The 25,197-nt window shown below is 41.4% G+C and overlaps 2 protein-coding genes and 1 pseudogene across 2 annotated transcripts in view; 1 reads left to right on the top strand and 2 right to left on the bottom strand.

The window, feature by feature from the left end:
- Positions 1 to 89: 89 nt before the first annotated feature.
- Positions 90 to 25,017, bottom strand: NSMCE1 (NSE1 homolog, SMC5-SMC6 complex component). Its single transcript, XM_034783658.1, has 9 exons — positions 24,592 to 25,017; positions 23,664 to 23,705; positions 22,290 to 22,433; positions 6,955 to 7,076; positions 5,332 to 5,409; positions 3,684 to 3,830; positions 2,406 to 2,522; positions 1,387 to 1,507; positions 90 to 720 (listed from the first exon to the last, which is right to left on the bottom strand). Exons 3-9 carry the CDS (start codon positions 22,405 to 22,407, stop codon positions 635 to 637), a joined length of 789 nt encoding a protein of 262 aa, XP_034639549.1. The 5' UTR covers positions 22,408 to 22,433; positions 23,664 to 23,705; positions 24,592 to 25,017; the 3' UTR covers positions 90 to 634.
- LOC117884560 lies at positions 8,478 to 8,600 on the bottom strand (annotated as a pseudogene).
- The window catches only part of IL4R (interleukin 4 receptor), a 45,500-nt gene continuing 30,567 nt past the window's right edge, over positions 10,265 to 25,197 (top strand). Inside the window, exon 1 of the mRNA XM_034783653.1 lies at positions 10,265 to 10,283. The gene's annotated coding sequence lies outside the window, so the exon portion shown is untranslated. The remainder of the gene's footprint in view (positions 10,284 to 25,197) is intronic.

The raw sequence follows: 25,197 nt of genomic DNA, 5'->3' as shown, positions 1-25,197 counted from the left end.
ATTCAACCAGGATGACAGAATGGTTGACAAACCTCATTGATTTTATGGATTTTATAACAGTTTTAAAATGGGAGTCAAAATAGGTCTTGTCTCTTTTAAAAAGTTTTATTTTTGGAGGATTTGCACAAACTCCCCAGCACTGAGCTCTCCTGTCCCAGTTGCACGTTCAGACCTGTGCAGATGGATCCCTGCACCTGGGCAGGACCCCATTTAATTTAACAGGACTGGGCATGGTATAAAGGTCTGTCTATGTGGATCAGCTTACACAGCCGAGGCAGCAGCAGTCAAATCTCCCATTCCTACACAGGTGTAATGCCCCACCCCCCCTTTGGCAATAATGGTAGGTATGTACACATACCATGACAGCCTCCACTACAGCTATGCTGACCTTCTTAACAGTGCTGGAACGAAGCAAGACCTTTGAGCAGGGAGGCCAAGGTCAGAACAGTTTTATTTTCAAACTTCGAGCAAGATTTTAGCTAAGTAAAAACAAACCATAAAAAGAAAGTTGACTTTGTTCCCTAGGCATTCCTACTTTCAGAATGACACATTTTACACTAACGAAGTAAACTGCAATTGGGCTAATCTTTAAGACAGTGAAAGAAAATGGCCGCTCTAACTGAAGCTGGTCTTTCTAACGCCGCCTTGTTCCTGAAGATGAGGTTCTTCTCCTCTCCCTTGGGGCACTTGAAGGCAACTGGGAATCTGGCCGATTTATCTCTGTGTTAAGAAACAATGCAATGTTAGTGAACAAATACTGGTGTGTGTTGTTACTGTGACAATACACTTTCATGAGCTCCAAATTCTCTCTAAATGGCTAAAAATGTGTAAACTCCTATTTACTTGTGACTTCCATTAGAAATGTTCCATTTCAGGAATTATGAGAAACTTCTGCTTAAAAGCAACTGAACATTTCCACATTTTTTTTTTTTTCACTCAAAACACTGCTGGTAGCAGAGAGGGTCTAGGACTCCGGGAGTAAAGGCACAAACCTGACAGTAATAGGTGCACAAAATTACCAAAGAAAGATCCACCAGCTGAAATAGTTGAAGTTTCCAGTAAGTAAGGAAGTTCAATCCACTGTCACCTCATCATGACTACAGTAACTTAAGTATCACCATTAAATACATCTCTACCCCAATATAACGCTGTCCTTGGGAGCCAAAAAAAATCTTACCGCGTTATAGGTGAAACCGTGTTATATCGAACTTGCTTTGATCCACCGGAGTGCGCAGCCCTGTCCCCCCTCTCCCCCCCGGAGCACTGCTTTACCACGTTATATCCGAATTCGTGTTATATAGGGTCGTGTTAGATCGGGGTAGAGATGTATCTCAGTCCATACAGAGGTATTATTATACAAGAGTTTTAAAATGGGTTGCTTGCTACCTGGAATCTCATGTGGCCAAAACTCATTGCAGTGGGGACAGTGTGGTTCCGTCTGAGCTTTGAAATATTTTCCAGCACAAGGCAAGTGCATTCCAATTCCACAGGTTTCACATACTTGACTCTGAAATGAGAAATGTTACTGTTAACAGAAAGCATTTCTGGTCTCCCTCTCAGTGCTACAAAGCATGTCATCTTTGGAAAGAGTCTGCCTTACTGACCCAAAGTAAGAGCATTAACTTGAGAGAATTTTACTTCATTGCCAGCTGGAGGATCCTTGTAAACAGAGGCTGGTATAGGTTACAGGGAAATACGTACTTGGGAGCTGGGAAACGGACATTTGTTGGGGTGATGGAAAGAATCATAGCAAGAAAGCTTGGGAGCCAAAGGGTGTTGAGACAGGTGGGTGGGAAAAGGAGTGTCAGAACAGCGTGCCTGTTGGGGAAGACTGGGAGAAGAGAAGTAGCCGCAGGAGGCAGGGAATGAGTAATGGGATTGACAGCTGAGAAGAGGCGCTCTGGTTCCAGCCTCTTATTAGGGGGACAAGAGTGGGCGCTTGTGGGGGTGCCACTGCCCAGCTCCTCAATGCAGTTTGTGGACTTATTCTAGAGCTCTGCGGCCACCACCAAGAGTGAAGATGGACATGCCAGACAGGGAAATCACCATGTGCTGAGCCCAGTGGCTTAGAATAGCTAACAACGGTTATGCACATGTAAAAATGGGAAAGATTCACCCCCAGCTCAGCTGACTGGGATAGGAGCCAACATGATAGATCCAGGGTTCTCACTGGCTGAGCTCACTTTCTCCAAGTTCATATATGTTTTTCCAGTGACAGCAAGCAGCAACAGAATGGGTCAGAATAGGTATTTTGTGTACTGTGGACTCCATTGCCAGGTTACAACAGCAGTCTGAACATAGAACAAATGCTCAGAAAGAAAAATATCACATACTTTAGCTACCATCATGCATGAGTGTTTCTCAACAGCAGACACCTACTGAGGAAGCCCAGCCCAATTTGTTACCTGGATGGCGAGGCTGTGACAGATGTTACATTTCCTCACCAAGTCTTGGTAGTTGCTGAGGATGTATTGCTCCATCTCCATTATGCAGCGAGTGTGCAACGTGTACTCCCCATCTCGCTAAGGGAACAACACCACCAACTGTAAGACTATAATATTGTTTCTTACAATTCACTCTTGACCTTTTTCTGACCTCGCTCTCTACCTTTTAGCAAAAGCAAAGCTTGACATTCATTTCTTTTCAGCATCCGGCAGAGCCCAATCACTGACTAATACAAAGACAATATCCAAATTCCACTCAAAGCACTGCACCTAATTAGCATAAAACAGCAGGAAAAAGCTCCCTTATCTTTAATAAATATGCATACCATGGAAGCTAAAGGTCCCTGCAAGCATTCGCCCATCCTCCATCCAAGACCTCAGAGGTAAAAGAGATTATTCTTAACAAAATGTAGGGTTCCGTGTAACAACATATGCCTTTGCAACTGGACTTCTCTTTGGCACAGCTCTAAAATACCTAGATTACTGAGAAATATCATGAAAGAAAATCTGGCACCATTTCTTAACACATGTAATAAAGGAAGAGATTTTCAAAGGCACAAATGGGAGTTGTCTCCTGACCTTCAGTAGGAATAGGGCACCTACCTGTCCTTTACATTTTTGAAAGTCTCCCCCAGATCAAGGGAACCCGTGGCAGAGGACGGTGTACAGATTCAAGGGGAAACACCTCCAAGAGCAGAGGGTGAGCACGGCAACAGCACTTACGGACATGGTCACCTCTGCTTGCCAACATGAGGGGTGGAACTATCACTCCAGCTCTTCTCTGGTGGGGCTAACACCAGCAGTGGCACAACCACTTCCCTAATTCAGTATTTAAAGGAGAGCTGCAAGTGTTCAGAGTGTCCCAAGCATAGAGACTATGGGAGTGTTTCGGCATTTTTCTCAGTTACACCTATGGAACTTTGCTGCCTTGCATGAGATCCTACATGTAACTGTATTGTTTGGCTTGCAGAACCTTTGCTACTAGTGATGATACACGAGAAGAAAAGAGCTCTGTCCGAGTCAACTCCTAGGGTAAGCTTACAGAACAGCCAGATGCAAAGACATGTAAACTTAGTACATTTTATATGGAATCATTGAGAAAATAAAAATTGGCTCACCCAATACCATTTTTACAAGTCACTCTTTGGAGTAAAGCTGCACTTTTGGCTGTCAGAGCAGTAAGAAAGAACAGTCAAAGCTACTACAATGCCCACTCTCTCTACAAGATAAAGCAATTACTTCAGAGAGCCACTTCTCCTGCACCAAATTCTGCAGCACTTGCTCTGCTTCCTTTTTCTTCATTTTCTTTGTTTTAAGTTGGTCAGCCAGGTTTAAAATATTTGTGGAAGATGCAAAGCCACTTTCTGATATGATGATCACATCCATCTGCAGAAAGAAAAATATCTGATGAGAAAAAACATACAATTGGCTAGCCCCAGTCCTGAGTTAATGGCAATGTGGAGGTTTTTTTCAGCACCTAGCTTAAATATACTATAAAATGCAACATATAATGCAAATAGTTCAGGAAACAACCAATTAAGAGGCTGTTGGCAGTGTTAACCTGCCACAGGGGAGACAATTCCTCAACTCAAACTGCAAGATGGTGGCTTGCAGGCAGCAATGTTGAAGCCCCTTTAATACACTGCAATGATGATGAATATATGATGCATCCTCCACACCAGGGAGGAATCTGTGTCTTGACTTGGCCTGAGATCCATGCTTCCTTGATGAAAGATCTTAATCCATCAGGAAGGTATCTGTTCCAACTGGATTCATGTGCACAAGTAAATGTACTTGACATTCTTAGGCTGAATTGGTACTGCCAGTTTTCAGAAATTCTATCATCTTTAGTTTAGCTTCAGTGCAAAATCTGTGATGGCAACAAATCTTGGAGTGCTAGTGAAGGCAGGACACATGCACTTTCAGCACACTGTATCTGCTCAGCACAACTCTAGAGGAGAGTGGTAGTAACCTATGCCCTGGTCTACACTGTTGATCTCATCAATGAAGCTGCTCCAGTCTTAGACCAACAATGTAAGTATTTCTGAAAGCTGTCAGTGTAGATGAAGACAAACTTCACATTGAGGCAAGTGAGGATTTTCTTCTAGGCAAGCAACACATTGCCCTTGCAGTCCATAAAGAACAGATGTATTTTTAGCTCCGGTAGGCCCAAAACATACACAGTCTCCGAGCGATCACAGAAACTCACTATACTCTTTACGAACAGAACCGAACAACATTATAACAAGAAACCAACAAAAAGCAAGATACTGAATTCTTATCATGGGAAATGCTAGTGATGACGACATTGGTTCACATGAAGCAGGACACTGCATATGGACCCAGTGAAGGAGTCTGGAGCTTTGAAAACTGTTCGAGAGCTGTCTGCCTGTCGTCTTAGGCGGCATTGTCAAGTGCTATCAATGCATAGGATTCATCGACTAAACCAACAATACACAATCCACTTTATCACAATCTTCAAATCCAAGTACTAGGTTATTTATGTCAAAATCTACTGTATATTAAAGGAATCCTGAAACCTTCTATTCCCAGACAGAATTACCCAGTCATTGCTGGGAATTCTGGGACAGTACTGCTGCAGAAATATGATTATTAAACTAAAAGCAGGTCTGCCAAGTCTTGCTCTGAGAAGCACTTTCTCATTATTGATTTCGATTTAACACTACTTTATCCCCAAGAGGGAAAAGATTTATGCCACACTTCTATTTTTTCAATTGATTTGTGGTACAACTAAAAATGATAAACTAAAGCAATACGGTAGCTTATTCTTCAAGCAGATTTCACAGACTATTCCTTTTATTTTAAAGAGGAGCCATTCCCCCAGCAGACTGATTTGCTGAGTAATGAGATGACATACAGTACTTACAGTTTTTCTGAACAATTCTAACTCATTTTCTGTATAGTCAGATGCCATCTTAGATATTTCAGTTTCTGCCAGATTCACCTATAAAATAACATAATTATTGAATTAAAACTACCTTTGTACTTCCAGCCAGAACAAAGCATGTATTATTTTAAAATAACATAAAGGTCACTTGTTGCAATAGCATGAAGGGGAACATTCTTTCTTGAGACAAAACCTTTTATTAACAAAAACACCTCAATCCTGCCCTTGTAGCACCGCCTGTATTCCGGTCCTGGGCCTCTCCTGAGCAAACACTCCACATTGTGCGCAAATGGAGACTAAGATGAGACTGAATTTTTCACTTATACTAAGCCAGTACTTCAGATAAAGGTTTAGATTCTGAGGTAAGTTGAGATGAAAGGGATACAATAGAACAGCATTCAAAAAATCATGAAAATACCTAATAGCAAATAGTAATTTACTATGGTTAATAGGTGACACTACTTGATTATTAAAAACAACAATACTTTGTATTGCTCTTGCACCTTCTACCATTATGTATTATTAGCCCTATTTTACACATGGGGAAAATGGGAACCAGGAGCTAAAGGCATTGGTCAAGGTTGCACAGGGCACATGATTCCCAGACCTGTGAAATCGGCAGACACTGTTCTATCTCTCACTGACATTTACAATCCAGAAATTCCAGGGAAATCATTTCCTAGCAAATCCTTTCTATTGGATGAATTTTTGATTAGCAGGTGCAAAAAACCCATGTTGGGGAGATTTGAGAGCTTTCCAGATGAAGTTACAGATAGAGAAAAAAAAGTTCCTTTAAAAAAAAAAAAAAAATCTTATTGCAGCACCACCTCTTAATATTTATGCTAAATAAGACACTACTACAGTCCTTGCTACCATGTTCCATTCCCTCGTGTCTATCACGTGAACAGTTTATCCTCACACTTCCCTGTTCTATATGTAGATCATGTAGATTCTAGAGCAGCTGTCAGCATAAAACTGAAGGAGTCCAGCCAACACAAGACATCACTAAGTGTGAGAAGCGTGCTGGCAGACACATCCTCATTCATAAGATTCTGAATATTTGTTCTAAATAACATTGCTATTATAGTCCTTTGTTTCAGTACTTCTATTGGTACCTCACACTCAAGGATGGCATTTGGAGCCCAAAGAGAAATAGTAGCTATATTTGTTAAGCACTGGCAAAAATACAGTCCCTGCCCGAATGAGCTTACCAGTCTAAAAGTCTTAGGAGGAATGTGCACTTTTCATTGATATGCAGGCCTGCTCCAGGCACCAGCCCACCAAGCATGTGCTTGGGGCAGCGCCTGGAGAGGGGCAGTGCAGCGGGGTCCCGGCCAGTCGGGGAGAGTGGCCTCGGTCGGGCTCGCCGCCCTCCCCCCGGCGCTCCGGTCGGTCGGGGAGAGCGGAGAGCCGCAGCCGGGCTCTCCTAGGGCGGCAAAAAAGCCAGAGCCGGCCCTGTTGATATGTTACACATGACGATTAACTTTATGTTAAGTATAGAGATGACTCCCCCCTGCTGCTGCATCTTTGAAATGTGACATTGGTTAGCGTTACTAGTAGTTAGAATTAAATCCAGGAGGTGGCAGCATATCACACACTTACCAATGCGTAATATGTTCTCCCATCATCTTCAGACATTCCCTTCCGGATCTGCATAAAGAAAGGCTGTAGATGGATGTTAACAACGTTGATGAAGTCATCCAATTTATCATGAGCATAGTAGACTGGAAATTAAAAAAAAAAAAAAGATGGTTAGCTAGTCAGACAGCCAATCTCACACTACTGAAAACCCAGTCTTGGGCAACAAAGTTTGAGACACCCAGGCAGAGTTTTGAACATGTCTTGTACATTTAGCTGGCATGTACTTTGTCCTGTGCGCCTGTCTCAGTTACAAGAGATATTATCTGTATTACAGGAGCACCTGGAGGCCTCAGCCAGGGCTCTAGACCCATTGTGCTAAGTACTGTACAACTGTGTAATACAAAGGCAGTCCCTGCCCCGGCGAACTCACAATCTAGGTTTATGACAGGACTCCAAAGGTGGGTGAAACTGACAAACGAGGAAGAACCAGGTAAGAGTAAAATAAGAATGTGTTTGCATTATTAATTTGCCTGACCATGATAAGGTGGTGTCATGGCAGAGGTGAGTCTTAAGGAGAGCTCTGAAGGCGTGGTCACTAGAGGAATATTCTTTTGGGCAACAACTACACCATTTGAATTTTAGATGAAAGTCTGCTTGCACTAGCAGATCCTCTCCCCATGGAGGGAAATCAAATGCTGTGCTCGATAATTTTAACATCTGTCAAATTAGTTTGCACACTTACTGGTGGTGGTGTAGGGAGAAATAAAGGGTGCCACACTTAAACTATTTACAAATTTTTATTAAAGCTAATGTTAAAAAATTATATAGTACACAGTTTAAGAAAAGAGTGTCTGTATATCTGCGTATGGTGCTTAGATTATCCACAAATACAAAGTTTGTTTTTAAAGTCATAAGATATTGCATAATCAGCAATAACCCAAATTTAGGTGAACAAATTTAAGAATACAGTTTAGATATTAGCATCCAAAGTATTCGGATACATCACTCATGAAAAGTTATATAGAGAGTTGGTTGTGGAAAGCAAATGTAGCAACTGCCCCTCAGCAATTGAGAATTTAGGGTAGGTTGTCCTTTTAGAAAATACAATCCATGAGGAAAGTATTTCAAACCTTCCTTCTCTTCTGCTCCTATAAACTATTCCTAGTCTGGGGAAAACATTTACAGAGACTACTCCCTAAGCTAAAACAGTGACATTTTCTCAAGGAGAAAGGGATGGAAAAATTCTCTTCTGTGGGGACACAGATGAACTACTGATCCAAATACCACACTTTTAGAAGGTACACTAATGAGAGCAGTGGGGGCACCTACATATAATAGACTAAGAAAAGAGCCACTTAAATGGCCTATAAACAACAGTAAAGTAAAATTAAGAAAAGCAGCCCACCCTCCCCCAAGCACCTCAACTAAAAACAAAATACAAATAACTAACCCAAAATAAATGAGAAATATATTAACATTAGAAACAAGACAGTAACACAACAATTTTTTTTCCACTTTCTTTTAACCAGAACATTCTCCCAGATGGGAGGTGCACCATTCCTGGAAGCACTGCAATACCAGGTTGATGCATGGAGTGGATGGCGTAAGCTCCTATTCCAGCTCCCTGTTTCAAAAATCCATTTAATATACACAAAAAGAACAGGAGTTAGAACATTCAAAAACCAGTGGGAGAACACTTCAACCTCTCTAATCACTCAGTGACAGACTTGAAGGTGTCAGTTTTGCAAAAAAAAAAAACTTCAAAAACAGACTCCAAAGAGAGACTGCTGAACTCGAATTAATATGCAAATCAGACACAATTAACTTAGGCCTAAACAGAGACTGGAAATGGTTGGGTCATTACACTAATTGAATTTTTTTTTCCCCCATGTTAAGTTCTCCTCACACCTTCTATGGGTCATCTCGATTATCACTTCAAAGTTTTTTCTTCTGCTACTGATAGCTCATCTCAATTGATTGGCCTCTTACAGTTGGTATGCGTACTTCCACCTGTTCATGTTCTCTGTAGGTATAAATATCTTCTGTCTGTGTGTTCCACTCTATGCATCCGAAGAAGTGGGCTGTAGCCCACGAAAGCTTATGCTGAAATAAATTTGTTAGTCTCTAAGGTGCCACAAGTACTCCTGTTCTTTTTGCGGATACAGACTAACACAGCTGCTACTTTGTAACATTTAATATACAGTTTATTACATCTGTATCTGTGCCAAAGATACTGGAAGTAGCTGTAGCAAAACTCATAACCTTCCTCTGTGCTACATGACTTGTATTGGAATGCGTTCTATCCATAATACACAATCTAACTGAAAGGGCAGAAATTGATCATATATTATTTTTGTACTGACGTACACTGGCAGGTCTGAGCGAAAAATTTGATAGGATTAATCTTATATTATCAAGATGTGGCCATTTACTCACTACCTTTATCACTCTTCTCATAGGCTGTATACTTTCCTCTATCATCTATCTGTCTGTAGATTGTAAAATCCTTGGAGAAGGGATCATGCCCTCTTTTCTCTTTGTAAAATAGCTAGAAATAATGGGTGCTCTGGGAAATACGTTATTTATACTGATAACTGCGGTCTTCTGGAGGTATCAAAGGATGCCTTGTGGCATCACACAGTCCAGGTTGGTGTAAGATCTGTATGTAAGCCAAGACACCCTTTTATTCCAAGATGTCAAACTATAACCAGTTTCCAGCCCAGTTGGGTTTTTTACATTTTTTTTTAAACTACATCAGTTTGGTAAAAAGTTGCAGTTTACCAAAAAATGATTGTGGATGATCTTTCTGTAACAATAATACATTGTCTCTTTCTTTAAGGTGTAGAACACAGTCTCAACTAATGCCATATCAGAGATGTAGCTATTTATTGTGCTTTCAGTTGAGGAGAAAGGGAGGAAAATGCTGTTCCAAGACATGGCTAATAGATAAAGCAAAATCGTTCATAGCATAGAAAACAAAGCATATGCTAGAACCAACTAGTGTTCTTTATCCTCTCTGTAAATAAATGAGTCCCAGCCCTGAACAGTAGATATGCACATGGACAATAACATGTGGCAGCATTAGAAGCAAGCTCATTATCTACAAGCATAGGACGCATATTGGAGCATTTGCTTTGGCAGGAATTATTTAAGTTCAAGGGCAGTTGACAGACCAGCAGAGTAGTAACTAAATGGAACACTGTAAACAATCTGATTTTATTTTAAGTCTGAGACCAACTCTTAATAATAAACCAGATCAACAGACCCCTGGCCAGAACACAAGCTGGAGGTCCGCTCTGGAACTAAGGACTGTATCTGTACTGGAGGTCTCTGTGCCTCTCCTAGGGATTGTGAGTATAAAGCAAACTAAATGCTGCTTTGCCTTTTGGTTAATGATCATTCTGACTCAGACACTGGGCTGAATATTCATCCCCTCTTTTAGACAAGGAAAGTAATAGCAAAATAATGACAGAGATAAAGACCAGAGAGTTTTTACCACAGGATTGGTCAGAGAAACCATAGCTTCCTAGTAAGTTTCAGAATACATACAAGGGCAGATACAAACCTAGGGATCCCTTATTTAGGACAAAAGACTATATAAAAAATGTTAGTAAGGACTTTAAGAAATGTGACAGGCCCTTTATTTACACATCTTACTTGACATCTAAGCATATGGTATATTACACTATTTTGTGTACTTAATCTCCACCTATGCAGATGTCAATTACAAAGGAGAGAAAAGTGAAGTTCTACTCTGAAAAGTGACAATGTAAAAACAGCACCTTGCATCTTTACACTTTGACTCCGAACGGATTTAATGCAAAAGTCATTGAGAAACGATGTAATATTCACTTTTCAGAGTACAACCACGCTAAGAAAAATGACACCTATACCATAATCTTCAATGTTCATAATTTTTTAGGGTTTAGCATTAAACAAAAATCAGAATGAACCATGAAACTATAAGATTACTTTGGATTTTAAATCCGTGGTGCTCAGTTTTGATTTCACAGCAGGCTAACTAAAGGTGAGTGTCATTGAGAAATGCTTAATTTCTCCATTTCAGCTAATTATTCCTCAAATACAAACTTTAAAAAAAAAACTTCTATGAAAAGCACCCTATCACACTTGGAAATCTTGCCAAATCATGTAATTATTACATGTAAAAAAATAAAACCAAAAAAAAGCACCTACAAGAAAAACCAGAGCTGCTTGTAAGTCTGACAGAATTGTATTATGTTAGGTGCACTTCACATTAAGAAGACTTAAAATTTCACAGGTTGCAACTGCATTTACCATATTGACTGATTTACAGGGTTATACTTGAGAACATCTTTTTCATTAGCTTTCCTGTGTTTTTCAGGTTCAGCATTCACACATGCAAAGAGACCAGAACAAGTCTGTGTTTTTGTTTGGTTGGCTGGGATTTTTGAGGAGGACTGGGTATTTGGCTTTGATTTTGTTTTGTTTTTTAAATGTATCATGTTCATTATGGTGGTGCCTAGGGACCAACGAAGAATAGGTCCCATCCCCCGTACTCCACCCCCATGGTGATATTCAGTGTTTGTACAGTGCCTAAGAGATAGTCCTTGCCTCAAAGAGCTTACAATCTAAACTGTGTTTGACTTCTGACCAGACTTCACCATTAGCTGTTAATCCTTAGGATGTGTATCCTATTTTTCATTATTAGTAATAAATGATAACCTATATGTATACAGTTCCCCCAAACACATTACACACAGATCTCCAGTGCAGATTTCCATCCAAAACACTGTTGCTTATAACAGGGCACAGCAACACCACACAACAGTTTAGAAAAAGAAGAAGGTATCCAACTGCAGAAGGAATTTAGGGAGGGAAAATAGAAATACTCAGGTTGGAATCAGGCCAGAATAACAGGATTAACACACTTATAAAAGTGCAATGCCATTTTACTGATCACGAGCGACCAGGACTTTGGGCTTACAATGAACCTAAAAATGCCACCCACGTACTACCATGCTATGCTGATGGTTCAGCATTGACTAAGAGAGAACATACATCTATTCAATCACCATTAAAAGTGGAACTAAAACAGATTTTTTAAGTGTGGGTAATTAACAATTGGATTGATTTTAAATCAAAACGGGATGAATGTCTTTCTATAATATTCTCTAGTTCAACCTCAAAACATCGGGCTCAAAGCAAGAATCACTGGGTAGCCTGTGTTACATAGGACACCAAAATAGATTATCACAATGATCCTGTCTGGCCTTAAACTCCAGGAATCTATAGATAAAAGTTTGCTTTGAAAATAAAATGCTCCCTATACAGCAGCATATCACTGATATGCAAACTGCTTGGAATGGCAGGAAGGAGGCTCCCACAACCAGTGATGGGTACCAGCATGACTTGGAGGGACAACTGTCCACGAGGCCACTAAACCCTCCTCTTTCAGACCCCTCCTTCAGACTCCTTCTGCCCCAACATCTATGAGAACTGAGTCAAAGTGCATTATGCAGAACCACACAAAGGCACTCTAATGCAGAATAAAGGGGGACTTGGGCAGAATAGCTACTGTGGATTCTGGGCTATTTCCCCTTATAGACAAGCCCTGAGTTAGTGCATAATCTCATTGCTGAAAACCCTGTGCTTCCTCAGCATGTTCCTACTGTTGTGACACCTTTCCTTGTGTCATGTCTAAAATTAGATAGTTCTTCAGGGAAGAACTAGCTATGTATTTTTATTTGCACTTATGAGGAGCCTAGCACACTTTTGGGCATTGTAAAGTAAGACATCATCATTGTAGCACAATGTTCTCTTCAAACAGATAGGTATATGCAAATTCCACCACAGATAAAAAAAATCCTACAAAACTCTAGCTGAGTTTGGCAGACAAGGTTTTAGTATAATTAACACACTGGGCCCCACACAGAAGCACAAGATGAAGTTCTGCAAAATGCTCCTGAAGCTGATGATCTGAAACTCCTCTTTCTCATATATAATTTCTTGAATGATACTGTAGATCTCACCACAAAAAAGCACAAAATTTGTGGTGCTTAAGAAATGTGGGGCTGTAGAGGAACACTGCTGCTCTTGGGTAATTCCTTCTGAGCCCTAGCCACCATATCTGGTTAGATAAAACACTTGTAGTATAATTTACATTAGTCTTTCTTTAAGCTAAGACATTTCCTTTTGAACATCAAATAGGGAAAAGGAGCAATTTTCTCTAATCCCTTCTCTCCTCTCTTATCAAGGGCCCTTCATATGTGTATGTGTATTTTATTGAAGTCATTTTTATATCAAACATAACTAACTCAGTCTACACAGTTACTTTTCATAATGAATTATACAAACATTACACAGGATGGCTGCTTATTAGCACTTGCCATTGGCTTGAAATGCAACATGAATTTGCCTCCCCAAGTGTGAGGGGAGAAAAGGGGAAGTAAAGACTCTGACCTTTCAGTTTTCTTCACAGCTTAATGAGTCTAACAGAGAAAATCCTCATGACTGGCCAAATCTCAGAAAGATAAAGAGGGAGTCAGCAGTATGTACCAATTCTGCAAATTTATTTTGAGAACATGTCAAATTCAAATACTTTAAAGCAAAGAATATGCAGGTCTGCTGGGTTAACAATCCTGGGATGGAGGGAGAAGAGTGTAAACCTCATTATTCAGTCCATAACCAAGAGGATACTAATAGTATTATAGAGAAAGATGTGCTTTTCAAGGGGCAGGGAGAAACAGGGTCTTTCTAGCTTTAGCAATTAAAGAAGATGAAAGCTGCCCTGATGTCTGTGCCCCCCAGTTATTAAGGAAGCACAGAAAGACTGGAGAAGAAAGGTGCTTGCTGGTATGAGAGAAGGCAGGGAGAAATGAATGAGTGACTGCTAGCTCAGTGATACAGAATAGTGTTACTATTCTGCCTACGGGCCCCACTCATGGGCCAGGACCCCATTGTGCTAGGTGCTGCACAAACAGAACAAAAAAGACAGTCCTGCCCCCAAAAAGAGCTTACAATCTAAGGATAAGACAAGACTTGACATATGGATACAGACAGGGCATGCAAAGAAACATTGAGACAATATTGGTCAGCATGATAGTCCTACACCAGCAGATTAATTATTATCTGTTTTTGTAGGCATCATGGCAAAGGAGAGTTTTGAAGGAGGATAATGAGTTAGTTTTACAGATGTTTATGGGGAGTTCCTCCCAAGCGTGAGGGGCAGCATGGGAAAAAAAGCACAAAGGCGCTTGCAAGAAAACCTAGTAAGTGGGCGATGGGAGGCTGCCACCAGGGGCTGATCAGAGGCGAGGGTCAAAATCAGGAATAGCAAATTGGAGATGATAGTTGGGGAGGTTAGACCACAAAGGGCCTAGAAAGTGAGGACAAGCACCTTATGTTTGATGTGAGAGAGAAGGGGGAAACAGTAGAGGGATGCAAAGAGAGGGGCGACATGGTCAAAGCAATGGCCTAGGAAAGTGATCTTTACAGCAGCATTTGTAATGGATATGAGTAGGGCAAGATTTAATTTGTCAAGGCTAGAAAGAGGGATGTCGCAGGAATCCAGAGACGGGGTGATGAGAGCTTGGCCAAGAGTTTTAGCTGCGTGGATGGATAAGAAAGGCCATATCTTTGAGATGTGATGCATAAAGAATAGATATGATTTAGACAAAGCCTAGAGGTGAGGATCTAGAGAGATTTCCAAGTCAAAGACAACAGCCAAGTTATGGGCCTGAGTTACAGGCAGGATGACTGTATTGTCCACAGTGATCAAGAAAGGAGGCAGCTAGATTTGCAGAGGAGGGAGAAAAGCAGCTCTGTTTTAGCCAATTTTAGCTTAAATGTTAAATGTTCACAAGGAGATGTCAGAGAGCCAGGATGAAATTTTAGTTTGGACAGAAGGAGACAGGTCTGGAGTAAAGAGGTAGATCTGTGTGTCATTAGCGTAGAGATGGTTATTGAATTTGTATTTGTGGATAAGATTACCTAGAAATAAGGTGTAGAAGGAGAAGGGTAGGGAACAAAGAACAGAGCCTTGTGGAACACCCACACAAAGGTGAAGGGAGGACAAGAAGGATCCTCCGAAGAACATTCTGAAGGGGAGATTAAAGACGTAGTAGGAGAACCAGGAGAGGACAGAGGCATGGAAGCCAAGAAAGGACGTGATTTCAAGAAGAGCATGGTCAACACTGTCAAACAGGGCTTTGGAGCGGAGCCCGGAGCTGGAGCGCAGAGCAGTAGGTTTGTGCCCGGAGCTGGAGCAGAGCCGGAGTGGAGCAATTGAAAAATTTGATTGCTCCAAATCCCTGCTGTCAAAGGCAGCTAACAAATCAAGGAAAATGAGGATGCAGTACTGGTTCTAAGCAGTGGCTAAGAAGAGGTCATTAGAGACTTTGGCAAGAGAGGTTTCAGTGGAGTGCAAGGAGTGGAAGCTTGATTGGGGAATGTCTAGGATGGAATTGGAGAGGAACACCAAACTGTGATTGTAGTCAGTGCACTTAACGAACTTAGAAATTAAACAGAAATGGGGCAGTAGTTGAAGACGCAAGTGTGGTCAAGGGTAGGTTAAAATAGTGGTTCTCAAGCAGGGGTACGCGTACCCTTGGGGGTACATCAACTCATCTAGAGATTTGCCTAGTTTTACAACAGGCTACATAAAAAGCACTAGCAAAGTCAATACAAACTAAAATATCATACAGACAATGACTTGTTTATACTGCTCTGCATAATTTACACTGAAATGTAATATTTATATCCCAATTGATTTATTTTATAGTTATATAGTAAAAATGAGAAAGTAAGCAATTTTTCAGTAACAGTGTTCTGTGACACTTTTGTATTTTTATGTCTGCAAGTAGTTTTTAAGTGAGATGAAACTTGGGGTACACAAGACAAATCAGACTCCTGAAAGGGGTACAGTAGTCTGGAAAAGTTGAGAGCCACTGGCTTAAAATACCCCAGCCCAAAATGAGGAAACAGCAGGTGGGAGGATCACAGTTCTTTGCAGAAAAGAATGCCATTCCCCCCAGTCTCCTACCAACGCAAGCACCTTTAGAAGGGGTCATGCTAGGCTCTATCACACGATGGCAATGCAAATACTGGTCTTTGGATTTTTAGAAAGAGGAGCGGGTATTACAGAGGTGACCAGGAGTGACAAAAGCTTCCCCCACAAACTGCTGAAGACATCACAGGGATAGTAGGAGCACAGCTTGAGTCATGTTTGCCTTGCTCTCTCAGGTTTGCTATAATGTGTTTTATCCACTGGGGAGACTTACACCACAGCTTAATCAGCAAACGGCATTTTAACAGAATCGGACATCAAACAATTCTATCCTGAACAATCCTGCATATCTGTGTTTTAACTGAAGTTTTAAAATAGTCAGTCATTCTGAGCACCACTGTGACGGGTGCTGGAAGTGAGTCCAGAGATACATCACTAGACATGTGGAGCACTCTCTCTCATGTGTTCCAATCCTACTGATGAAGATACTATAAAAGCACTTCTGGTGTTATTGATTCATGGTAGTGATCTAAGGCCCAATCAGGATCTCAGCCCCACTAAGAGAAGTGTTGTACATACATACAAAAAGATGCTCCCTACCCCCAAAAGCTTACAAAATAATTTGAAATATGATGGAAAAAGTGAGCGTGACAAACATTAGAAAGGAATGTGATCACTTCATCTAGCTATGGTGTTCCATAGGTCAGCTATTGCACAACTGTGATGGAGTATTTGCCCCACACAAGCCTTAACTGGGTTAACCGTATATGCTGCACCTGGAGGGAGGCCAGGGCTTGATAAGCGCCACTTACAGATGAACCTCACCTGTTGGAGAAACAGGGCTAGGAGTATAGAGCCAGGAAGTGAGAGCAGTAAACGGCTGTGCCGTCACTGCCTAGATGGAAAGGCAATTGTCCAGGGACAAGGAGGAAATCCAGGGGGAGAGTAAGCCCTAGAATCCTATCCTGAACTAGAGAGGCTGGGAAGGGTGAGGTAGCCATGGGGTGCACAGCATGCTCCAGTGATAAACCCAAAGATAAGCCAGGAGATAAAAAGATGGGGTAGGATGGAGCCCAGGGAAACAGCAACAGGTCTGTGATTGAGCAGACCTAGGTTGCTAGTCATAGGATCTGGTACTTGAAGTAGTGGGTAGACCTAGGTTCCCTTACCAGCCACTGTGAAAATGGCACTGGACCTATTCTTGGAATAGAAGACTGCCTAAGATAGCATATGGACAGCTTGTCTAGTGGAACTTTATTGAAGAAGGGGGAGTACTATACACTGACTGGGCCAGAGGGCTAGGTGATGAAGAGGAAGTGCCCTGAGTCATTGGGAGAGAGAGAGGTCACACTGTGAGCAACTGATGGAAGAGGGAGCAAAACCAGGTGAAAGCTAATTCCAGACCCAGCCACAAGGGGCACCTATGGTGAGTAGAACCCCATTGCAACTTGGTTCCTAATAATTTGAAAGGGGCTGTTTTTGTGTCCTCTTACGCTTAAAACCAATTTCACACTCTAATGTCCTAGCACTTGGAATTCAACCATCTGGTGATACAGACGTGGGAGGTTAACCCTTTAGCGTAATTGAATTGAATTATGCTAATTCTATAGCATGTTAAATTTGATGTGATCACAAGGATATTATGCTACTACACTTTAATGATAGTGCATCTGGACACACTGCTTCAATAAAGAAGTCCATATCCAGGAATATAGAGAACTTTGAAGAACTACATTAAATGCTACACTTCCGAGTTTAGTACACATCAGTAATGCTACAATAAATCATATACTGACTGGATCTATTTAGAGGCTGTTAGAAAACAAGGAAGAGCAGGATGTATTTGCCCTTGGAAGCAACGCTCTGACACATTGCTGTGCTTGCTCAAGAAATGAATGTAAAGAAAGTAAAATCATGTTCTATTCAATGAGTCAAGTTCAGGAGCCTTTTGTCCACAAAATCTCCTGACTTGGCACATGGCCTTTAAGGTAGAGTATTTATTGTGGTTATAACATTTGAAAACTCCCACACATCTGAGTAATTTCACAACCTTTTTGCATCCCACACAGGCTGTATATATATATATACACTGAATACACTGTACTTAGAAGGTGGGAGTTTTATGGTGTGCTACTCTGTTTTCAGGAAATCTTCCCAACAGATGACCCTTTCTGATAAATTATTTAACTAACTTTTACTACACTGTAGCTCACTGGCCTAGAAATAGACTTTAAGGCCAGAAGGTACCATAGTGATCTGCCTTCTAGTGTGACCTTCTGCACATTGCAGGCCATAAAACCTCACATACCCACTCCTCTAATAGTCCCATAACCTCTTGAGGACTTCAGTAACTGCCAATCTTGATTTAAAGACTTCAAGTTATGGAGAATCTACCATTTACTCTTGTTCAAACCAGCAAGTGACTCATGCTCCATGCTGCAGAGGAAGGTGGAAACCCCAGGGCCTCTGACAATATGACTGGGGGGAAATTCATTCCTGATCCCCAAATATGGCCATCAGTTAGACCCCCAAACATGTTGTCAAGACCACCAGCCAGACACATGGGAAAGAATTCACTGTAGTAACTCAGAACTCTCCCCATCTAATGTCCCATCTCCAGCCATTGGGGATACTTGCTACTATCAGTCACAGATGGGCCACTTGCCATTGTAAGCAATCTCATACCATTCCCTCCATAAACTTATGCAGTTCCATTGTGAAACTAGTTAGATTTTTTTGCCCCCCTGGCTCCCCATGGAAGGCTGTTCCAGAACTTCACTCCCCTGATGGTTAGAAACCTTCATTTAATTTCAAGACTAAACTTGTTGATGGCCAGTTTATATCCATAGACTATCAGGGTTGGAAGGGACCTCAGGAGGTCATCTAGTCCAACCCCCTGCTCAAAGCAGGGCCAATCCCCAAATGGCCCCCTCAAGGATTGAACTCACAACCCTGGGCTTAGCAGGCCAATGCTCAAACCACTGAGCTTTGGGGAGGAGGGATAGCTCAGTGGTTTGAGCAGTGGCCTGCTAAACCCAGGGTTGTGAGTTCAATCCTTGAGGGGGCCATTTGGGGATTGGCCCTGCTTTGAGCAGGGGGTTGGACTAGATGACCTCCTGAGGTCCCTTCCAACCCTGATATTCTATATACTCCAAGTTACCCTATACGTTTATATGCATGTGTGCCAACATTGGCGCTTAACTTAAATGCCAGGGAGGGAGAAGAGTTATTTATCCCTCTGATGTATTTATAGAGAGCAATCATATCTCCCCTCAGCCTTTGTTATGTTAGGCTAAACAAGCCAAATTCCTTAAGTCTCCTCTCATAAGGTAGATTCTCCATTCCTCTGATCATCCTATTAGCCCTTCTCTGCACCTGTTCCAGTTTGAATCCATCTTTCTTGAACAAAGGAGACCAGAATTGCACACAATATTCCAGATGAAGTCTCCTGTATAGTGGTAATGACACTTTCTTATCTCTACTGGAAAGACCAGAACTTGGGACCAAGCTGTAAAGTTTGCTGTAATGTTCAATGTTGCTCTGATCCAGACCTCTGGTTCAGGACATCTCTCCTAATTACAATACATATCTTTATCAAACAAGGCACAATGACTTGTGTGTTTTCAGGAAAAAAATTAAGCCAGTTTTGAATTTGAGGGGGTATAGGGGAAGCAGTGGTACTCTCCCATGTTTTACTCATGTTAGTCACCACAATATGATACTGCTCATGGGAGATTGCACAAATGTTTAAAATAGGATTGTTCCTGCTCTCTGAGCTTCTTCAGAGGGGTTTGAATATGCCCACTGGCTTTGCTAGGCTCATTCTGATTAAGGAACAAAAATAAGTAGTGGTATCTCCCAAACGCCACCCCACCAATGGTGCTAAAAAATTAAATGTAGTTCACAGTAGATTGAGCAGTTCTGTGATCTCTTCTTCTCCTTTCTCACATGAGGAATGGAATAGTTAACAATGGTGACAATTAAACTCTCATTGGGCATCTGAGTTATGGCTTGCCTACATGGGGAAACAGACTGGAATAGATTTTAATTTGGAAGTGGATTAAGTTAAACCACAAAATAGCACCCTTAGTGCAGAATACCTCCTCATGGGATTCAGAGTAGCAGGCGTGTTAGTCTGTATCCGCAAAAAGAACAGGAGTACTTGTGGCATCTTAGAGACTAACAAATTTGTTAGTCTCTAAGGTGCCACAAGTACTCCTGTTCCCCATGGGGTGTTAGCGTGCTTTAAAAGTCATACCCTAGCTAATTCTACAATGTCTCCTCCGTGTAGACAAACCCACACCGCTCATTGAAATGAAAGAAGTAGTTCACCCTCTGAGCTATTGTTCCAGGCTCTCTGCAGACTCGTGTAGCTATTTCTGCATTGGTTATATTCAGTTCACAGTGTTAAGGTTTTCTTTGCAGTCATAACAGCTAGAGAGTTACTTTTTCCCATTAAATCTGAGATTCTGAAGAACAAGAAAGTATCTTAAGAGAGGCATTGGTATGCTGTACTACCACATACCAGCTTAATCTGAGCCATGATTTAAGTCAGCTAATATTCTAGAAGTATCTGGATTCCAATATCCTCCTCCTCATCTTTTTCCTTTATGCCGCTTTTCCTGGTGAGGATCGCAACAGCAGCAGCATGGAAAATAGGGAGAGCCAGACCTTCTTTTCCTCCACAACAGGTTCCAGCTCCTCCTGGGGGATTCCCCAGCATTCCCATGCCAGGTGGGAGATATAATCCCTCCAGCGTGTCCTGGGTCGGCCTCGGGGACTCCGCCCAGTGGAACATACCCAGTAGAGTTCCAATGGAAGTTTCCATGGGCATCCTTATCAGGTGCCTGAACCAACTCAGCTGGCTCCTCTCGAGCCAGAGGACTAGGTTTTTTTCTTAGTCACTTAACTTTTTTCTATCCAAAACTGTCTTATTTTAATAACTTTCAGAAGCTGCCTTAGTGCCCAGTCCTACAAACACTTTACTCATGTAAGGAGTAGCATCAGTTGGTAAAGCTACTCAGGTTCAGAAGCATCTACAGACCTGAGCCTGTAGATAGCTTTGTACTAATTATTTGCCAATTAGTTTTGTTTGCAAATATGTGAAAGATGAAGGTCTTGTGACCTTTGATGCTTTCAGTTTTTGTTTTGTAAGCAACAATTTAGTTTTCACTTTGTTTTATCAGATTGTATCACCTACTGCTAAAAATTACTAATTAACTAAAAATGTTACTCATTTCAGCTTAATTTCAGTTTGTCCACCACATTTTCAAAATTAGTGAAGGTATAATACAGATAGTAAGCAGATCTCTCTGAAACATCATAACAAAATTGATTACACATTCCTATACCATTAAAGCCTTAAAAAGAACTTCAAATGAAACTGAAAGCACAAAACCAAAATTCCTGTTTTACAATGTACAGAGTTCACTACTGAGTCTACAGGGACTAGTGAATATGTAGTTAAATTTGGTGAAGGATTTAGCCTTGAGAGATACTTTTCCCGCGCAGGCAAATATGTTATATAATATCCCCAAGAAAGGATGAAGTGGCAAATTTAACACTGCCAAAAAGGCATTACTTTAAAACTGTCAATTGCAAATATGAATAAAGTTTTAAATATGCAATTCTAAAGACACTATTTTTGTAAAAGCCTTTTACATGTTTTTTGGTGAGGTTTAAATTGGTTTAACCCTTAATTTCTTTGTTTTTATTTGTGCTGTTTACACTATTAACATTATTTTAACATAACTTTCTATAGGGTATATGCTAGCCAGGAATGTAGCTGTTTGTAAACTGCACATCTGTTAGTCAGATTTAACACTGCAATCTGGAACTAGTGACATGTTACTTCATGTGGGAAGGATCTACTCAGTTCCCCATTTAAAAAGCACACTTCTCTGAAATATTTCTGCCTACGTAACACCCTGACTACTGTAGTTCAAAGAAATAAAAGAAAATCTCCTTTTCATTCAGCTGTTACTCTGTATGTAGTCAGTTTTGCTTGTATATTTAGGCCCCACTCCTGAAATCAGATCTGTGCAAGTGAACCTCTGGTGCTGATGTAGAGTCCTGAAGTCCTGGATTAGAGACAAGGAAAACGAGAGAGATCCCAGTTTTAAATGGGTCAGCGTCAGCAATAACCTCAATGATCTGACCAACGTTTTCCTGAGTAAAAGAGGTCTTGGTAAGGCTAGGTGTGTACTACTGCTGAGGACACAATTTGCCTACAAAGTCAACATGTTACCTAACTGGTAGCTCTGGAAAGCACTTTGGGATACCCAGAATATGATGGGTGCAATAGAAAACCCAATTTTACTCTGTTCTCTCATTCACTACACTATTGTTTTTCTCAGGAAATGAGACTAACCTTTATGGATTTCACAGCAGTCCCTGTGTAATGTTCTAGCCACCGACCCTTCCATTATTCCATGGGACATCAGCACCTGCAGGAACCGTCGATGACCATCAGTCATCTGGGTAGCCATTGAAATGTTACACTAGGTTTAGAAGGCTGCAGAAGGAATAAACTGGAATTAGATGCACACATTCAAGCAAAATATTTATCTATACGCACATTTGTAAATACCTTCTATCAAATCAATCCAGATCGGATACTGAAGAAAGAAAAATAAGTTCCCAACAGCACAAATTACTTTGATCTTTGTATAAGATTCCAAATGAGATTTCAATTTCACAGGTACCTTTAGGAATTCCACATATAACTTTAGTTAGTTTTAATCCTATCCCCCCTTCCTGGAAAAAGTGAACATACCAGTGAGAGAAGAAATTATATTAGGGCAAACAAGCATATTCATGAAGTTTTAGCTCAGAATGCACATAGGGCTTAATGTCGATGCTCTAGAGCAGTGGTTCTCAAACTTTTGTACTGGTGACCCCTTTTACATAGCAATCCTCTGTGTGCGACCCCCCCCCCTTATAAATTAAAAACACTTTTTTATATATTTAACACCATTATAAATGCTGGAGGCAAAGCGGGGTTTGGAGTGGAGGCTGACAACTCACGACCCCCCCATGTAATAACCTCACGACCCCCTGAGGGATCACGACCCCCAGTTTGAGAACCCCTGTTCTAGGGTATTTGTTATGAAGACACTATCACTACTTCACAGGACTCTTTCAGATATGAAATACAACATTGCATGCATTATGCCATTGTACTAGCCATATAAAATAGTGGTATTACAGTTCTCAGGTTCTCAGTTTCCCTACCTGTAAAATGGGGGAAATGATACTGACATCCTTTGGAAAGCACTTTGAGATCCACTGAAGAAAAGCATTATATAAAAGCTAGGTATTATTATTACAATCAATAAAACAGTTGGTATAGTTTTATGTTCAATCCATCTTCTGGTCATTTTATCAGAATAATATTGTCTTGTCTACTTAGCCCTGGTCTACACTAGGAGGGGGTGATCAATCTAAGTTATGCAACTTCAGCTACGAGAATAACGTAGCTGAAGTCGACGTACTTAGATCGACTTACCGTGGTGTCTTCACAGCTCCCCTGTCAACTCTGCCTGCACCTCTCGCAGTGCTGGAGTACAGGAGTCAACGGGAGAGCGCTCAGGGGTCGATTTATCCTATCTAGACTAGATGCGATAAATCGATCCCCGCTGGATTGATTGCTGCCCGGGATAGTGTGGCCATAGCCTTAGACTGTAAAAGGTCAAGCATGTGGTCTGTGTGCTAAATAAAAGCATCCCACTGAACCCTTCTCTACCTTTTGGGACACCATCCTCGGTGAGAGAAAACCCACAGCCAGCTAAGAAAGAGGCAAGAAACAAATATTAGGGCAAAGTAATACTAGTTACCCTAAGCTAGTGGCGCTCAACTTTTCAAGACTACTCTACTCCTTTCAGGAATCTGATTTGTCTTAAATACCCCAAGTTTCACCTCACTTAAAAACTACTTGCTTACAAAATCAGACACAAAAATACAAAAGTGTCACTGCACACTATTGCTGAAAAATTGCTTACTTTCTCATTTTTACCATATATTACAAAATATTCAATTGGAATATAAATATCGTACTTGTATCTCAGTGTCTAGTATATAGAGCAATATAAAACAAGTCACTGTCTGTATGAAATTTTAGTTTGTACTGACTTCACTAGTCCTTTTTATGTAGCCTGTTGTAAAACGAGGCAAATATCTAAATGAGTTGATGTACCCCATGGAAGATCTCTGCGTACCCCCAGGGGTACACATGCCCCTGGTTGAGAACCATTGCCCTAAGCCCTTCTGTGTACTGAGCAACTCTGCCCACATTTGCCAGTCATACTGGCACATAATAAATGATGTTAAAATCCTGAACTGTTTAATTTTCTTTAGCATTGGCACATGGAATACTGTTTCTACTCCCTGGCCTTTCTAACCAATGCCAAATGCCGGCAGAGGAAATAATATGCTGTAAGACTGAAGTGGCCTTTGCACCAAAAACAGAACTTGTAACTTCTCTATTCACACCACACAGATGTAAGAGCTCAGTTACTCTCCAAACTCTCAAAGCTATCACCAGCCAGAGGGTATACTGCCGGGGGCATAGTCTTACAAACAGCTTTAGGGACTGGATGAAAAGAAAATTCATAAAAGGTTTATGGTGTGTTTGGGGCTCATTCTCTCTTTAAAGTGAATTGACCAAAACCTACTGCAGCCCACTCTATCCAAAGCTTCATCTGCCCCCTGCCAACAGCCACTGTGCTCCCCTGGAGATTCTGTCAGAGGTAACAGTTCAGACTCTGTGATGTTTGGACTCTTGACTGACTGGGGCACCCACTTAAAGCCAGTTGTGACATGGTTGCTTTCCATGCTGTGAAATGATTTGAGATCCACCAAATTCATGTCACCCTCGGCAAAAAAAAGAGTCCTCCGATGGAGGTAACTTTCAGTCACTACTGCCCAGGGCTGGAGTATTATTAAGATGGCATGTGAGGCCCAGCCCCAGGCACGCAGCTGGCATGGGAAATGCTGAGGTTCCTCCTGCCCACTTGGTATTTCAGGTCTCATGCACATGTGCCCTTGACTTTAAATTCTAAATGAGGGAATTAATATTTTACCCTGAACCTACCACCTCTAAATCCCTGCATCTACCCTACCCCCTCCAATGCCCTCCCCACAACTTACCCTGCCCCCAACCTACCTACCCCACCTCCTCCCACTCCCCACAACTTACCCTGCCCCAACCTACCCCACCTCCTTCCACTCCCCACAACTTACCCTGCCCCTACCTACCCCACCTCCTTCCACTCCCCACA

The sequence above is a fragment of the Trachemys scripta genome, chromosome 10, assembly GCF_013100865.1.
Source record: "Trachemys scripta elegans isolate TJP31775 chromosome 10, CAS_Tse_1.0, whole genome shotgun sequence".
Classification (NCBI taxonomy): Eukaryota; Metazoa; Chordata; order Testudines; family Emydidae; genus Trachemys; species Trachemys scripta.
This window is presented reverse-complemented; position numbering and strand designations above follow the sequence as displayed.

What these genes read in the sequence shown, in the direction of transcription:
- NSMCE1 (XM_034783658.1), bottom strand. Translation starts at nt 22,407, where the DNA reads ATGGCTACCCAGATGACTGATGGTCATCGACGGTTCCTGCAGGTGCTG. An exon ending in GGAGAACATATTACGCATTG is followed by an intron (nt 5,410 to 6,954) that starts GTAAGTGTGTGA and finishes GTTATTTTATAG; the next exon opens with GTGAATCTGGCAGAAACTGA. An exon ending in AGGAGAAGTGGCTCTCTGAA is followed by an intron (nt 2,523 to 3,683) that starts GTAATTGCTTTA and finishes TTGTTCCCTTAG; the next exon opens with CGAGATGGGGAGTACACGTT.